Source organism: Rhipicephalus microplus, chromosome 6, assembly GCF_043290135.1.
Source record: "Rhipicephalus microplus isolate Deutch F79 chromosome 6, USDA_Rmic, whole genome shotgun sequence".
NCBI classification, from domain to species: domain Eukaryota; kingdom Metazoa; phylum Arthropoda; class Arachnida; order Ixodida; family Ixodidae; genus Rhipicephalus; species Rhipicephalus microplus.
The window spans coordinates 167933150-167950414 of record NC_134705.1 but is presented as its reverse complement, the minus strand read 5'-3'; the positions used below and the strand labels follow the sequence as shown (position 1 = coordinate 167950414).

Below are 17265 nucleotides of genomic sequence, written 5' to 3'. Positions count from 1 at the left end.
CTAGGGCAGGGATTTAGACTTGAAACTTAATTTTATTTCTCAAAGCAATGAGCGTTGTTAATGTCCTCATAACACCTGCAAAAATTGATTGATTAGAAGCCTGACAGCAATGCACTTAACCACGGCTTCTCTGACCTCAACATAAAAAGTTATACAGTACGAGCAGAGAACACGAGCAAGCGGTATATAGGATCCGTGCTCGTGGACTTCAGAGCAGGACTGATGCTTCTCTAAAGTCAAATGACGACTGGTATGCTCAAGGTTACTGCACTTGCACTGGTTTTTACCGCCATCGCAAGATTTTGTAATGCAGCTGAAGCAAATGATCCAAAAACTATTCGCTCTACCTATGGAACAATTGTATCGAACGTGTTTAAAGAGGTAAATGGTTTTGTATGCATTATTGGAGAAGACGATGAGGAATATCATGGATCGCGGCTAAATTTCCTGTCAGCGAACAATCCATAATTTACCCGTCGGACCAACTAGCGGGTCCAACATTCTGAATAATACTGCATGCAAAACACTATGATAAATGTGTGGCTGACAGAATGTTTGTGTGTGTGTGCTTTTATGTGCTATTTGTTTCGCTCCTCCCACTTTTTCTCATCCCCGTCCGGCTATGTAGGATAGCAAACTGACTTTCCTAAAATGAATAACCTCACAGCTTCTCCTTCTCTACCATTTTTTTTCTTTCTTATCCTTCCTGTTCGTATTGTAAAAGTAACTTGCCTACTTTTGTCTAAGGCCTAAAACTAGTTTTATATGGTGAGAAACAGTAAAGCGACGTTTCTCGATGCTCGAGTTTAAAGATAGCAAACGTAAGCCGAATCAGATGTTGCACGTGCCTTCGATTTTTTGCGAAAAATTCAATAAAATGAGGCATTTTAGAGCAGCACTCTTTTCAAAACAGGAGAGTGGTCACGACAAGTTAAGTTGTAATAGCGGAACCAGCCTGTGTACCCAGCCAACCAAACGTCGTCCTCTTCACAGACTGAGTGATACCCCCGGCCTATCCGAGTAGCACTCATCTTCTGCACTACATTTTCCTCCCCTCCGGAAAAAAGCCATCCTGGCGGGTGATGGGCAGGAGATAATAGAGGGATGGTAATACGGTTTTAGGCGGTCTATGTGGACGGCCTCACGTCCACAGCGTCGTTGATCATGGGTTCGCTCAAGCGGTTCCACGATTTAATTGACGGGTGAAGTTTGTTTACCTACACGGCAAGGGCCGTTATACTTGCACATCAGGTTCGTCTAGAGACCAGGGCTGGTTGAAGGGATGCGAAGCCAGACAAGGTCATCCGATGCATAAGATGCTGGAGGCGTCGGGCTGTCGCGGTGGTGTTTCTGGCGTTGCTGTTCAGCATTTGTTAGGGAGCGGGCAAGCTGACGACACTCTTCCGCGTATTTAGCAGCTTGTGACATCGTCGTCGACTCAGCAACATCTGGGCGGTAAGGAAGGATGGTGTCTAGCGTGCAAGAGGGCTCAGAACTATTAAGGATAAAGTACGGAGAGAAACCAGTAGTTGTCTGGACAGCAGTATTATGCGCGTATGTTACAAAAGGGAGAATACTGTCCCAGTTGGAGTGACCGGTTGCGACGTACATTGACAGCATATTTCCTAATGTACGATTGAATCGTTCTGTAATGCCATAAGTTTTAGGATGATATGCGGTGGTGGTGCGATGAATGACTTGGCATTCCTTGAGAAGGGATTCGACGGCGTCCGACAAAAACACACGCCCTTGGTCACTCAGGAGTTCACGTGGTGCACCGTGACGTAAAATGATGTGATGCAATATGAAACAACCAACGTCACTCGCTGACGCAGAAGAGGGTGGTGACGTTTTTCCGTTGTGCGTAAGGTGACCGATTGCGACGATTAGCCAGCGATTTCCAGCCGGTGTAATCGGAAGAGGTCCATACAGATCGATACCAACACAGTTAAAGGGTCGGGCAGGACAAGGCATGGGTTGTAGTGGAGCTGGAGAACTTGCAGTGGGATTCTTCCGGCGCTGGCAAGCGAGACAGGAAAGTACGTAGCGACGAACGAAGCGATACATTTATGCCAGTAGTAGCGGTGGGACAGGCGGGTGTAGGTTTTTAACACTCCAGCATGGGCACATTGTGGGTCGGCGTGAAAGCAGGCGCATATGTCTGAGCGGAGACGTCTGGGAATAACTAGGAGCCATTCGCGTCCTTCGGAAAGATAATTCTGTCTGTATAACAAACCATATCTGATAACAAAGTGCTGTATTTGATGGCGCGTACCTCTAGGGATATTTTGTGAGGGAGTTCGACTCAACAAGTTGATAAGTAAAGCCATCCAAAGATCTTTTTGTTGCTCCTGTAGCTTGTCGCTGACACTAAGTGGAGATAGATCGGGGGCAGGCGAGGTCGGCGATTTGTCACTACATCGTAGAGGTGATTGGGACAAAGCGTCTGCGTAGAAATGTTTTCGCCCAGATCAGTAAACGACGTGAATGTCGTACTCTTGTAGCCGAAGCGCCCAACGGGCGAGCCTGCCGGTGGGATCTTTTAACGAAGAGAGCCAACATAATGCATGATGACCTGTAACCATGCTGAATGGGCGCCCGTAAAGATAGGGTCCAAACTTGCCTGTGACCCATATGATGGTTAGACACTTTTTTTGTGACTGAATAGTTGGCTTCTGCTTTTGTGAGTGCACGGCTGGCGTTTGAGATGACGTACTCATTGAATACGGGTTTATGTTGGGCGAGCACAGCACCGAGACGAACTCCGCTAGCATCCGTGTGTATTTCCGTTGGGGAAAGAGGATCAAAATGTCGAAGTATAGGAGGTGACGTAAAAAGGTGGCAGAGTGTGGCGAATGCATCATCACAAGCTGACGACCAACTAGAAAGGTTGCTGTTGCCAGCAAAAAAGTCAGGCAAGAGCGATATGAGGGAGGCGAAGTTGAGAATAAAACGACAAAAATATGAACATAAACCGAGGAAGCTGCGAAGTTCTTTTAAGGTGTTTGTCTTAGAATTCCGGCAACAGCACGAAGTTTCGTCGGACCCGGAAGAATGGCATCTCTAGATACAACATGGCCCAAAATTAGAAGTTTTCGAGTGTCGAAGTAGCACTTGTTCAAGTTGCGCTGTAGACCGGTGGAGGTGAGGCAAGTAAGCACTGTTTCGAGGCGCTGAAGATGCGTTGAAAAGTCGCTTGAAAATATCACGACGTCGTCTAAATAACACAGACATGTCTGCCATTTCAGGCCACGGAGGATGTTGTCGATCATGCGCTTGAAAGTGGCAAACGCATTGCAGGGCCCGAATGGCATGAAATTCGCATAATCCATCGGTGGTAACGAAAGCCATCTTGGGGTGATCAGCCTCCGCCATAGGAACCGGCCAATAACCTGAGCGCAAATCTAGTGACGAGGAGAACTCCGTGCCTTGTCAGCCGTCAAGGGCATCGTCTATGCGAGGTATCGGATAATCATCTTTGCGCGTGATCGCATTCAACCGGCGGTAGTCGACGCAGAATCTTATTGAGCCATCCTTTTTCTTGACTAGAACGATTGGAGAGGCCCACGGGTAGTTAGAAGGCTGAATAACGCCGCGCTTCGACTTCTCGTCAACTTTCTCCGCGATTATACGACGCTCAGATGCCGATACCCGATACGGAGGCTGACGTAAAGGAGCGTGAAGGCCAGTGTCGATTTGGTGAGATACTGTAGAAGCACGGCCCAAAGCCAGTTGCTGGTGATCGAAGCTGGCGTGGAAGCGCTCGAGGAGGGCGATGATGTCGGCGCACTGCTGGGCCGTAAGGTTGGTGTCGATGCAGCGTGAAATAGCGTCGGTGAATGATGGGGAAGAGCGTGACGCGCAGCAATCAACAGCGTCAATAGGTAGATTAGTCGAGTGGTCATGAACTACACGTGCACTCGAGGAATCAATGTCATCGGCGAACCCCAGGCACTTTCCGCACAGTCTATTGGAAGACGAGGGAAACGGATTGGAAACATAAATTGCACTTGATTCATCGTGAATGTTCAGAACGGTGAAAGGGATCATGAAACACTTGCGGTGAACATCGGTTTCAAAAGGCGTAAAAAGAACAGTTGAGCCACTATAGACCTCACAGGAAAGCGGAACTAGGGCGGATGAAAACGGGGATATCGAAGTGTCGGCGGCAACGAAAACGTTTGCAGGTGAAAGGGGCGAGTCGAGTGAGGCAGCGTCGCATAACGGCGCGAACTCCACTTCGGCGCGAGCACAGTCGATGACGGCATGATGAGTGCAGAGAAAGTCCCAGCCTAGTATAATGTCATGGGAGCACTGGGGGAGCACTACAAACTCGACGACATAAGTATAGTCAGCAATAGTGACACGTGCCATTCATGCAGCAAAAGGGCGAATTCGTTGCTCGCTCGCAGTGCCCAAAACGAAGCCGTGATGAAGCATTGTGACTTTTTTTGTCGACGGCAAAGTTTTTCAGTCATTACAGACACTGCGGCGCCAGTATCGACAGGTAAACCTTCAACGGAGACTGCGACGACGTGGGACGGCAAAAAACAAGGTCTTGTTGAGTTCAAAAGATCATCAGTTCTTGCCCCCGGAACTGCGGCTCCTAGTTTTGCTCAGGGACAGGGCGAGGTTGACGTGGCATAGGGGAAAGGGAACGGCGTTGAGGTGAAGGCGACCGGTGTCTGTTGATGTTCCGGCGAGGTGAAAATGCGTCCATGGTGGCAGGCTCGCCAGATACAGCAGGCTCCGGTCGTGGCGAGAAATCATAATTGTTGGGCCGGACGTCGTCACGCAGGAAAAACTCACAACGTCGACAAAATTGAGCCACGTGACCCACAATTCCACAGGTGAAGCAAATGGGGCGGCTGCCTTGAGTACGCCAAGGGTTCTGAAAGCGTGGTGGTGGTGGCCTGGGGAGAGGACGGGCAGCCTGGTACATATGCTCAGTCGGTACGACAAAGGGGCGTGTCGACGTCGGCGTTCGCGGCAAAGAAACGTGGGCGTTCGCGACAGGCGGACGTCGGGTTCCGTTCAGTGCTTCGGCATAGGACAGTGGAGCAGCCACAAGTGGTGCGTGAGCTGTTGGTAGCACCTCGGACATTTGCTTCTGAAGTACTCGCTGTATTGATGGCGCTAAAGTAGATGGGGCACCTTCGGAGGTATAAGGCACGAGGGACAACTGGCGTGCGACCTCTTCTCGTACAAATTGCTTGATCTCGAGAAGCAAACTGGTGTGGTCTATAGCAGTGCCAGCCGACGTTAACGTGGAGATTGTTGCACATGGCGCGCTGGCACGACGGGTGGTGTCACGCTGTTTCTAGAGCTCGTCATAACTCTGACAAAGTTGGATCACTTCCGCTACCGTTTGCGCGCTCTTGGCGACAAGCATCCGAAATGCGTCGGCAGTCACGCCTTTCAAGATATGTTTGATCTTCTCGGCTTTTGTCATAGCTGAGTTGACACGCCGGCAAAGGTCGACCACATCTTCAATAGAACTGGTGTAATCGCAATTATGCTGAGTCCTAGTACGCAAGCGCTGTTCGGCACGTACTTTGCGAAGCGCTGGACGGCCAAACAAGTCCGCAAATGCCGTTTGGAAGACCGACCAGGTGGGAAGGTCTCTCTCGTGATTACGGTACCACAAACTGCCGACATCGGTCAAATAAAATTGGATGACAGTGAGCTTGTGCGCGTCGTCCCACTTGTTGTGCTTGCTCACCCGGTCGTATTTGTCGAGCCAGTCTTTCACGTCCTTGTCATCGGTTTCACAGAAGGCAGGCGGATCGCGTTGCTTAAAGGAGCCGAGACTGACAGGAGCTGCCGTAGTTGGAGCCGAGGCGGCCGCCTGCTGATCGTCGTCCGTGGACATCGTAGCAACTGGTGGCAACTTATGGTTTTGCAATTCCAGGATTTCGCTTTACCCCGCACCTCCACCAATTAAAATGAGGCGTTTTAGAGCGGCACTCTTTCATAAAACAAGAGAGCGGTCAAGACAAGTCAAGTGGTAATGGCGGAACTAGTCTGTGTACCCAGCCAACCAAACGTCATCATCTTCACAGACTGAGTGATACCCCCTGCCTATCCGAGTAGCACTCATCTTCTTCTCTACATCATCAATATTACTGGTTAAGCATGTATATTTCATCTGATCGCATGTTTTGTCAAAAAGGTTCGGTAGATACCTAGGGAATCAATGCCATGTAAAGCATACGGAAAGAAGATGACTGTGCTCAAATTTCATATTGAGTGAAACACTGCTAAATGAGGATAAATAGATGTAGAAATTCTCTACGCTCAGACATGCGATGAACAGTCGCATATGTTCTACATAATCACTTGTTGACAGTTGCGTATCGATGCCTTTATCGAAATGGATACTACTGCAGCAGCGGTAAACTGGTATGCAGCACTATTCCTTTCGAGGATAGTAGCCCTGAGAGTGCTACGCAGAAAACATTCAGTGGATGGCGCATCACTGCAACTGACGTTAGCCTGACGTGATGGCTGTAGCGTACGCTCTTAAAAAGAAGTTGGTAAAAAGGTAGCAACAGCAAGCAAATAAGTCGTAACTGTAACAGCTACTGCCTTTCTTGTACTGTTAATAACCTTTAGCAGCCTCTTTACTTTCTATGTTAGTAAACAGTTACTAGCTGCAACTCTTACAAACTTTTTCCTTCCTATTTACTACTTATACTAGTACACAGTAACCGGAATAAAATTGGCAGTAACTGCCGCCGTTGGATTCTTTCCAGCGTTAATACCTGTTTACCTGTTTGCACACCGGCCATGAACTATAAATAATCTGAAATAATAAGTAATACAAAAATATTATTATATAGAACAAAATATCTCGATGTAATACACTTAAGCGGAAAACTGACGCATTTCATATCCACAGATAAAATTAACATTTATTTGAAAATGCACAACTGAAATACGTAAGCGTCATTTTGATATTATGAAAACTGAGAAGTACTAGTCAAGGAACTATAAGCAAGTGACGGACGTGTTGTGAATACAATCAAGAAACATAGTAAATAATTCTAACTACCATGACAGGTGGATCACAATAACCAGACGGATGAATGAATCGATGGATGAATCTCATAACAGCGAGTCCCGTAATGATATCATGATTTTGGTATATAAAACCCCAGAAACTATTATTACCCTCTAACCACCTATATATTATCGAAGCGTATCATTACATGGCACTGAGACTCTGCTAATGAGTTCGGGACCTTGTGTCGGCCTCTGTAAATATTGATTTCTTTTCTTTTAGAATTTTATAACAAATAAATGTGGCATATTATATTTATAGGTATGGCTGAATAAAAGTACTACGAGAGTCGTTTATTTAGTGCTGTAGCGTAGTGTATACTTATTACGGCTGTGCATTGTTCGCGTTTATCACACGCCACACAACGTTACCCGAATAAAGTTGTATAGTATTAAGACATTACTTGACTAGTAATACCAATAAAGTAATGATGCGGCACAAGGAATATGGTAGTGTCGTTCACTACTTTCATTCTCGAAACCTCTAGGAGTCACTTCCTATGGTTAGTTACAGCTAAGGTAGTAACAGTTACTAAATTCAGTTACGGGACAAGTAGTACCAGCTCATGTTGTAACCGTTACTACTGTCATGATTACTAACTTTCACTTAATACCAGAGTTGTAAAGTGTGTATCAAACCATTACTACCCCAAAATTAATAAGTACAGCTTCGTGTTTTTAACAGTGGAGGAGCACATATGTGATACTTTGAAATTTGATAGGCTACAGAGTACTGAAACCTCATTTGACGTTGCGCCAACATTACGCTTGCATTTGCGTCTTTTTTCTCAAAGCAGTTTCGAGACTTGACGTAGCTATCTGGTAGAACACTTGACTGCCACGTGGAAAGCCTGGGTTCTTTTTCCCCTGGGATATCTGTTCTTTGCCTTTCTTGGGACAACGCTGCCCATATCAGTTTTTGAAGACGATAGCCTTTCCTGGGGACCTTCGACACAAAAATTTTGTTCTGTATGTCTGTCGGTCTGTCATTTGTCTGTTCGTTCATCCTTCACAGTACCCTGATTGATTGATATGTGGGGTTTAACGTTCCAAAACCACTATATGATTATGAGAGACGCCGTAGTGGAGGGCTCCGGAAATTTAGACCACCTGGGGTGACCTTCACAGTACCCTAAATGGCACCTAAGTGACCAAACGATATTCCAAACGGCCGACCCCATCCGCAGCGCCCACCTATATTGCCTAAATTTCAGCGTTCATACTAGTGTGATTGTCAATTAAAAAGCAATTATTGCGCATATCTGAGGCGCCATAACAACACATCAATATTACGTATGTGTATTTTTTACTATAAAAAACGAATACATAAGTGATTTTAAGGATCGCAGCCTTTATAACACTGCGCTGGTCATGCAACGTTCGCACGAAATGGCAAGTGTTTTGAACGGTTTGCTAAGACGACATGATGGTGGCACTTACCCGTCGCATTGCGTTCTACACCTTATCACTTAAGAGACTAGCGCGCACGGCGCGCGTCTCGTTTTCCAGGCTAACTGCCAGATAGCGCTCATGTCTCATGCGTGACGTGAATTTATGCTCTCGTTCGCCTCCGCTGCACACTCGAAGCGCTCTAACACAGCGCCTCTTGAATACCATTCACCGATTTTCTTGCGCAGAGCATCAAATAAACGTTTTCTTCAGTCTTTCCAGATGCAAGACTATCGTCTTTCGACGACATTTGCGGGGTCACATGCAGATATGGCGCCAATTTTTTTTTAGTGCGCTCACATACAAAATTACAAAACCTGTTCTCACCACTCATGCGTACATATAAATTTTCAATCTCGTGTAGTGCTTATCCACAAACCTTAGCCCATCGTGTGCGGGTATGTGTAACACTTGAATACAGGAAAGAGTTGGAAGGCACACACGACATAATTTTTATTGTTATTATTGTCATGTCCACGAAATCATTTGTCAAACGCTTTTACCCTCTAGTGCTAATTTTGGTCTATTCATATTTAAGCAGGCAATCGCGAGAGCACCCAGACGTAGAGGCTACATAGATACAAATATATGAACGCGCATTGTTCCTGCAGAACAGTATGAAATACGTCGCTATTAGAATGTGAAATTCAACTAACCCAACCGGTTCTCACCGTTTGTAAAGTCCTGATATATTCATGTATTACATGCTTCTAAAACATTTTCGCGTTCTGAGAAAAAACACTTCGGAACAATCAAAATGCCGGAAACAACGCAGGCACGCCTTGGCCTGTCGGTACATTCTTGTTATTAAAATCTGACATGCTCTGTTTCTATATGGGGGTAGTCGTTCATTGATTAGTTAATTGATGTGGTGTGCAACGTAAAATGCCCTGAATAGAAGGACAGTTGATGCGGCTAGAACAGTCACCAGCACGTATCTGCGCTAGAAATGTTCGACTCCTTCCTTCAAGATAGCCTGATGTGGTGTGCACAATGACTGATCAGAACTCACGAAAACAACGAGCAGCTCAGAGATGACTCACGTTAACAGCACCTTGGTAGGCCTCAGCTAAGGTCAAGCTTTTAGTTACTGCCATCTCGGTGAGGCCACTCAACAAGTGCCAAGGTTAGTACTAGGATAGGCTGCCGTATCAGGTTTGAGTAGGCGGGTCCTCACCCAGTACCTTCCGCAGGAAGCACTATGGCACCAAAAAGTATCCACAGCATTTCAATAAGTGCTCACCCGCGCCAGAGTGTGTTGAAATTCTAGGGGAATATTTTTTAGAAGGCCCCCGAGTCGAGGCGATGTGGGTCAGGCAGGTCGTATCGTGAAGGCATGACAGGCTTCTAATATTTAAATATCTGGAATGTGAATGCAGTGATTTAAGGTGTAGCTCAAGCGAGAAAGTTACCAGAAGACGATCAGTTGATCTGGCCAATCAACCAGTAATAAGAGAAGTAGCCAGCTTCGCAGATAACCCATCGTGTATATGAGAACACTACTGTCTGTCAAGTCTGTTTCATCCAGCATAGTCATGGAATGCAGACTTCTCGGAGTAGATATGGAGAAGCGCACACTGAGTCAAGACACAAACACAAAAACCCTAACATTACGACAAAAGTGCTGTGTCGTCCGCTTTGGGATTTCGTGTTTGTGTCATAACCCGGTGTGCGCTGCTTGTGAATATGACCTGCCAAGTAACCAGCCAGTATATTTTATACAACTTAGAAATCGACCACGCTTGCAGCTCTACAAGAACTTACGTGATATTGTTACTATAGCAGGTGGTTCAAAATTCCACTGACGTGAAAACTATAGGCAGATTGCCTTTTTTTCTCATTTATTCTAGAAAAAATTTTCAAATGAAAGGTGGTGACGAAGTAGAGATTATTAACGTGGATTGATGACATCAATTAACAAAAGACGCACCTAGCATGGAGTAGGAATATGTTACTCGCCGTGGCGATTCCGTGAAACAGGGTTGCACTAGATCTAGTTTTAATCTTATGACGTTTGTTACCACATAGACCTATATGCTACTGTTATACTCTTGCACTTTGGGTTCAAAAACATCATAGAACTGTCGCATTTGTATGCACAGCCATTTAGAATCGTCATAAATTTCCCAGGACCACAAATAGTCCAAATTGTTTTATGCAGTAAAACATTTATGTAAAAATGGTAAAAAAATATATCATTTCTTTTTCATTTTGCAGTTTTGGACCAAATACAAAAAAGTATGGACAGCCAATTCAACTGTTCCATTTTATAATTGCGAATGGCAAGAGCCTACCGACGTGACGGAAAATGGCTTGCAAATAATAACACATTTCGATACTACAAATTCATTCAAGTAAAACACGTGGCGCACCTAATGTTGCTCAAGAATAAGTTATTGTTTTTTTTTTTCAGATTGAACTGGACGTTTGCGGGAAACAACTCCATGAAGAGCATTTTGCAAGGTTGTAGAATTTTTATGATTACAGACAGACAGACAGACAGACAGACAGACAGACAGACAGACAGACAGACAGACAGACAGACAGACAGACAGACAGACAGATAGACAGATAGATAGATAGATAGATAGATAGATAGATAGATAGATAGATAGATAGATAGATAGATAGATAGATAGATAGATAGATAGATAGATAGATAGATAGATAGATTATGCAACTGGTTTACGTTACACACTTTTCAAATAATAGATTAGAGGGCGAATGGGCCCAGGTATCTAGAGGCTGCTGCGCATTTATTCGGCCAGCATGAAAATGATGGGTTGGTTGTACAGGGATTTGTCTAAGCTTCGTTCCTTCGACCACGTTTAGTTCGGTGTCGCCTTCAGCCACTTTGTCGCAATTTCGATGGTGCTGAAGGCCCGTGTAGCGTAGCACGTGGCAAATGAGGTCGAGAGTGCCTCAGGCCGCCGCGAATGAAGAGGTGAGTGAGCGAGGTGAGAGTAATGAGACTATTTTATACTTTGCTTCCTAATGTTTATTTGATACGTTACGCTCGCAATACGCAACCGAGAATGTAGAAAGTATTTTATATTTTGCACTGAGAACATTCTAGCCTAAATTGATACTTTCTTGATCTGGTTAGCACAGAAGGTGTATTCCGACGCTACATGGAGTATCAAAACGGGACGTGTGCGGTTTTCAAGGATGAATTTTGGAGAATAGTAACTCGTGAGTATCAAAACACTTCCATGTTTCCTGCTCTATATTTTAAAGTTAGGGGTACTACTAAAATGTTGTCAATGGGGTGGTGTCGGAATCTCCCAATTCAGTATAATAATTCTCTCGTATACCCAAAATCATTTCTTCACATTTCAAATATCCACCGAATTTTCTTTGGTTCACCAAAAAATTGGCTTTGTAAATGCCCTCAGAGGCTTCAATTTTGTTGCTTATGATTACAATAAGCAGAGCTCCTTGCTGAAACTCATGTTTCAAGAAATGGAAAATCCTTGGAGGCGGAGGGGAGGACAGTTGCTGCTCGAGCCCATGTTTAGACAAGATGTGCTGTGTTCACGACAGCACCAGCCCTCCTTAGTGTTTTTTAGGAGGAAGCCTAGACATACAAACGTTAAGTTGGCAGATTTCAAGGCAATCGTGAAAGGCTTTGGGTCAAAGAAGAGGCAGGAATGAGTAGTCAAATAAGATGCCATGAGGAATTGTATAAATACAGCACGAACACATCAATATAGGAAATAAAACGCTGACAGAAACAGTAGCATGCGTCTTGTGTCGTTTTACTATTTCGTGATAAGGTAGAAAGTGTGGGGAACTTCATTGATTCATGCATTTTCTATGTAAGTTACTGTTAAAACTGATAATTTTGGAATGATGACAATGGTTAGCAATGTTTGATTCAATGTTCAATGCTGCCTTGTTTTCATTGTATACCTATCATATCGAATTGCTGCGGGAGCTTTTTAGTACGTCTAGAAGTGCTGAATGGAACGCAATAGACTTTAAACAAGATGTAAATCTCCATGCTTTCTGTCTCTCGAGGATTGAAGGTTGCAGTAGGGTATATTAGCTTTTATTTGTTCAAACTTGCGGCATAGCACATTTAAATGCTGTACTACTGGTTATGTTTGTTTGCCATGCGTACACTATGCACAATTTCGCCATGAACCATGTTTGAGGAAAGTATCGTTCTTCTGAAAGTGAACATTCAGTCAAATAAAGTTTGAACTTGTCGGCTTAAAGGTAGGCCGTACATGTTCATTTATATGTGGCATATATTTGTTTCAAGAAGAATTATCCAATGATACTATTTGCGAAATGGCGTTGAAAACTGGGAGACGCTATTGGCCAATTTTGCGGGAATTAACTGACTGTCGCATCATCTTGGATTGGCAACAAAAACACTAATTGCATCTTATAGTTGGTGTGCTGATCATCAGTATGCGTGAATATCTGCCCACTTCAATGGTGGGTTCTTCATTCGGTCAATGGCGTGTTCGGATTTCGATATATCGAGCCTAAACGGAGATCACTATTGGTATGATTGAATAACTCTGGTTTCAAGTGCCACACGTGACGCGCATATTCTTTTCCCCGCTGTTGTCATACTAGATATCTCCAGCGGCTGGAAAGAATAATACATTATTCAAACAATGAATATATCATTCTGTTGCAAACTGCAAACATATTAGTGTACTCATTGCATAGTTTGAAATCGTATTTTTCATTTAGCGGAAGAAACGAAAGACCCGTCAACTGAGAAAAGTGAGTAGAACTTGTGAAATATCACCGTAATTTGTATATATCGCCATTCTGGCTATTGATTTTTTTTCGTAGACGATAAGTTGTTGGTCATGCCAAATTGTTGAGAAAAAAAGCCAAGAAAATATCGCCATTTATTAAAATTTCGCATCAGAGCTAGGTTTTACTCGATTGAAATTCCCTCAGGTGGGAAGCTTAAACAGTAGGACCAAGCTGTGGTGTCACGTGGATGTTTAGGAAGCGATTGTTACGGCAAATTTTTTTGAGTAAAAGCTAGAAGAAATTCATACCAGAAAAAGGAGTAGAACAAACTGGAAAAGTAAATTAAATGGCTTGGCGAAACCACGTACCAATGGTCCCAAAGTTAGTGTTCAAAGCACCCGGCAGTATGAGTCTACTAGGAGAACAGACACTTATGAGAACCACGTGAAACAAGGAAAAGACAGAATAAGAAACAAGAGATAAAACTGAAAAATACGGAGAGCGAAACATAAAGAACCACAGAAAAAGCCACATAGATAGATAGATAGATAGATAGATAGATAGATAGATAGATAGATAGATAGATAGATAGATAGATAGATAGATAGATAGATAGATAGATAGATAGATAGATAGATAGATAGATAGATAGATAGATAGATAGATAGAAAATGGCCACTGATCTTCGTGATCCATTGCAAATATTGTCTGAAAACGATAGTGTTCTTCCGCTAGTACAGCATAATTCCTCGTGTCATGCGCAAACAATCACCACGCCTCATACAACGCCTCCTCTATATAGGATTGGCCGCATATAGCTGGTATTAAAAAATTAGAATACATAAGAATACATAAGATACATAATCATAATACATAGAAAAGGAGATGACAAGAACCACAAGGATTACAGGCCGATCATCTTGCTCTCCATCGTACACAAGCTATTTAGAAAGGTAATCGATAACAGAATTAGGACAACAATAAATTCAATCAACCAAACAACAAGCAGGATTTCGAACAGGCTGCTCCACGATAGGCCATATTCATACTATCAATCAGGTAATATAGAAATGCTCAGACTACAACCAACTGTAAGGAAAGGACACAAAAGTGCTGTGCTTAGGTACGATTTGTGGCAAAAAGGACTTAAAAGCGCCGAGGGACGCCAAACCGAAACTGAAGAAGACGAGCGGAGGGCAGGTGGCACGAAGGCGATAACAAGAAAGGAAAAAGAAGAGGAGAAGAAGGAACGTGCGAAAGGGAGCTCGAGCGTGGAGGCCACGAAGGCAGACGAAGGAGTGCGCCGCTCGAGAGGACGAGTTCCTGGGAGCGTTCCTGAGCCGGACGTGGGACCCGTACGTGTCGGCCAGGTCGAGCTCCGGCGTGTTCGCTCGGGGTCGAGTCCACCGGCCGGTACAAGGTGCAAGGACGGGGCCTGCTGAACGGCTCCTGCCTGGGTGCAGTGGCCGGGAGCAGGTTCGTGGCGAGGCCTACCGGGTGTGGTCCTCGTGAGCCGGGGCCTGACCCTGAACCTCAGCAGTTGCGACCCTGACTGCTGGCCGCGACGTCTGACTAAACGGCGCTGCACACGGTAGCGCATCCGTGTGCCGTAAGCCGTTCCAGCCGCTCCAGCCGTGCCACCTTTGCCCTCGCGCACGTCGACGATCGCATCATGTCGGGACGACGGGGACCCAAACTGTGAGGCAGCGTTTTTCTCTTGCGAACTGAGAACTCTACGCGCTGGACTCGGAGTAAGCGTAGCCGCGAGCTCTCCGCATGCTAGAGGTCTGACTCTCGTACATGTTGCGTGACGCGTGGCGTGTAGGGTTGGACATTTAGTTTTATTTTCACCTGCCACTTCGTTCTCTAGTGTATAATATAACGCTTCTTTTGTTCGCATCCATTGTTGATGTTAATCCTTTTTCGTCCGCTATCAACAAACACAGTGACGAACGTCCTTAACCATCACACCAACCACTATACATAGCCTTTGTTGGAAAAGAAAAGGAATAAACTTGTGCAGGCTAGTACTGCAAGAAAGAAGAAGAAGAAGTTGAAAACGAGAAACGACATATGGTCTGGTTTCTTCGCCGATCGGCAGTTTTCCTTTACAACGTAGTGCCGAAACCCGGGAACGAACCAGGGACCTTGAGATTCCGTGAAGATCGGCGCATCTATGAGTAGTCGAAGAAATTATGAAAGATGCTGGCATGAAGCTCAGCAAGTGGAAGACCAATGAGCATCAGCTGCAGAACATTTTTGACAACCAGGATGAGCAAGTAGAAGGAGCATCCGGAGAAGCAGCCGCAGTCTTGGGAATGCAATGGGATATAGAAAATGATTACTTCAAATTTTCTTCCAAGTCCGTAGCCCAGTATTTAGTGGCTAGCCAGCTCGACACGAAACGTACCCTACTGAAGGTTGCTTCCCAAATTTATGACCCACTTGGTATTCTATCGCCTTTCACAATCACTGCGAAACTGCGAAACTTTTGCTTGAACGCCTTCGAGTTTTAGGCCATTTCTGGGATAACGAACTGCCCGCGAAGATCAACACGCAGTGAGCAGCCTGGTGTGCAGATGTAATACAGCTCGGCCACATAAAGATTCCGCGTTGCGTGAGAGACGGACTGCATGGAGCACTTAAAGAGGCTAAACTGCATATATTAGTCGACGCCAGCCTGAAGGCTTATGGAGCATGTGCCTATTTGAGAGCATTTGATGAAGGTGGAAACTCCGCTACCTCTCTGATAGTAGCGAAGTCAAGAGTGGCACCTATTAAGACATAATGCTTTCAAAGCTCGAGCTTATGGCCATGGTAGTGGGAGCCAGATTGCTAAATTACATTTGCTTCTCGTGGGCTTTCAAGCATTTCCATTGCGTCATGTGGACTGACTCCATGATAACACTGAGCTGAATCCGCGGAAACCATAGCAAGTGGAGTCAGTTTGTAAAGCACAGAGTGACTGAAATAACGCAAGTTACGGAAACAGCGTTATGGCGCTACTGCCCTGGCGAAGACAACCCGGTGGATGTACTGACTAGAGGTATACCGAAAAGAACTCTACGTGCATGTCACTATTGGTGGTATGGACCTGAATGGTTGCCCCAGCAAAAATCAGGCTGGCCACCAGAACCTAACCAGTACAAACTGATAAACGAAGAGGCAGAGATTGAGACGCAACATGTATTTCTTCAAGTGTCGTCCAGATACTTACACCCGGTGATCGATATAAGGAAGCATAAAGACCTGCAGAAGCTCCTGCGTGTCACCGCCTGGGTCTTTCGCTTTGTGAATTGATGCAATAGACTTCAAACTTTGCTCAGAAAAACAATTTTGGCACGGGAGCTAAGCAAGTATGAAATGTTTTGGGTCCGATATGTTCAGCTGGAAGTATTCGCGAAGGATGTCGAACTGTAGCTTGCACACGCTCTTTCCAAACAGTCTATCCTTGTTGAGTGAAAGCTCAAGACGGGAAGTTTTTCAGAAAACCAGTGCAGAGATTGTACAAACTGGAATTGAGCGACGCGACTGGGGGGCGAGGGGTATGTTGGAAAAGAAAAGGAATAAACGTGTGCAGGCTAGTACTGCAAGAAAGAAGAAGAAGAAGTTGAAAACGAGAAACGGCATTCGGTCTGGTTTCTTCGCCAATCAGTAGTTTTCCTTTCCAGCCTTCATAGATTATGAGAAGGCGTTTGATTTAGTAGAAATATCAGCAGTCATGCGGACGCTGCGGAATCAGGGCTTTGACGTAGCATACATTAACATTCTGGAATAAATCCACCGGGAATCTACTGCCACCATTGTGCTCCACAAAGAAAGCAACAAAATACCAATCAAAAAAAGCATACGTCAGGGGGATACCATCTTCCAATGCTACTTACCGCGTGCTTACAGGAGGTTTTCAGAGGCCTAGATTGGGAAGAGTTAGGGATAGGAGTTATTGGAGAGTAGCTTGATAATCTGCGCTACGCCGATGACATTGCATTGCTGAGTAACTCAGGGGACGAATTGCAACTCATGGCTACGGAG

At 45.0% G+C, this 17265-nt stretch overlaps 1 protein-coding gene across 2 annotated transcripts in view; it reads left to right on the top strand.

The window, feature by feature from the left end:
• Positions 1–211: 211 nt before the first annotated feature.
• The window catches only part of LOC142765646 (uncharacterized), a 28562-nt gene continuing 11508 nt past the window's right edge, over positions 212–17265 (top strand). For both annotated transcript variants that reach the window (XM_075866987.1, XM_075866986.1), the window contains exons 1-5: positions 212–381; positions 10729–10865; positions 10925–10974; positions 11623–11703; positions 13222–13254. In XM_075866987.1, coding sequence (XP_075723102.1) covers positions 241–381; positions 10729–10865; positions 10925–10974; positions 11623–11703; positions 13222–13254 — 442 coding nt within the window. In that variant the 5' untranslated portion in view covers positions 212–240. The remainder of the gene's footprint in view (positions 382–10728; positions 10866–10924; positions 10975–11622; positions 11704–13221; positions 13255–17265) is intronic.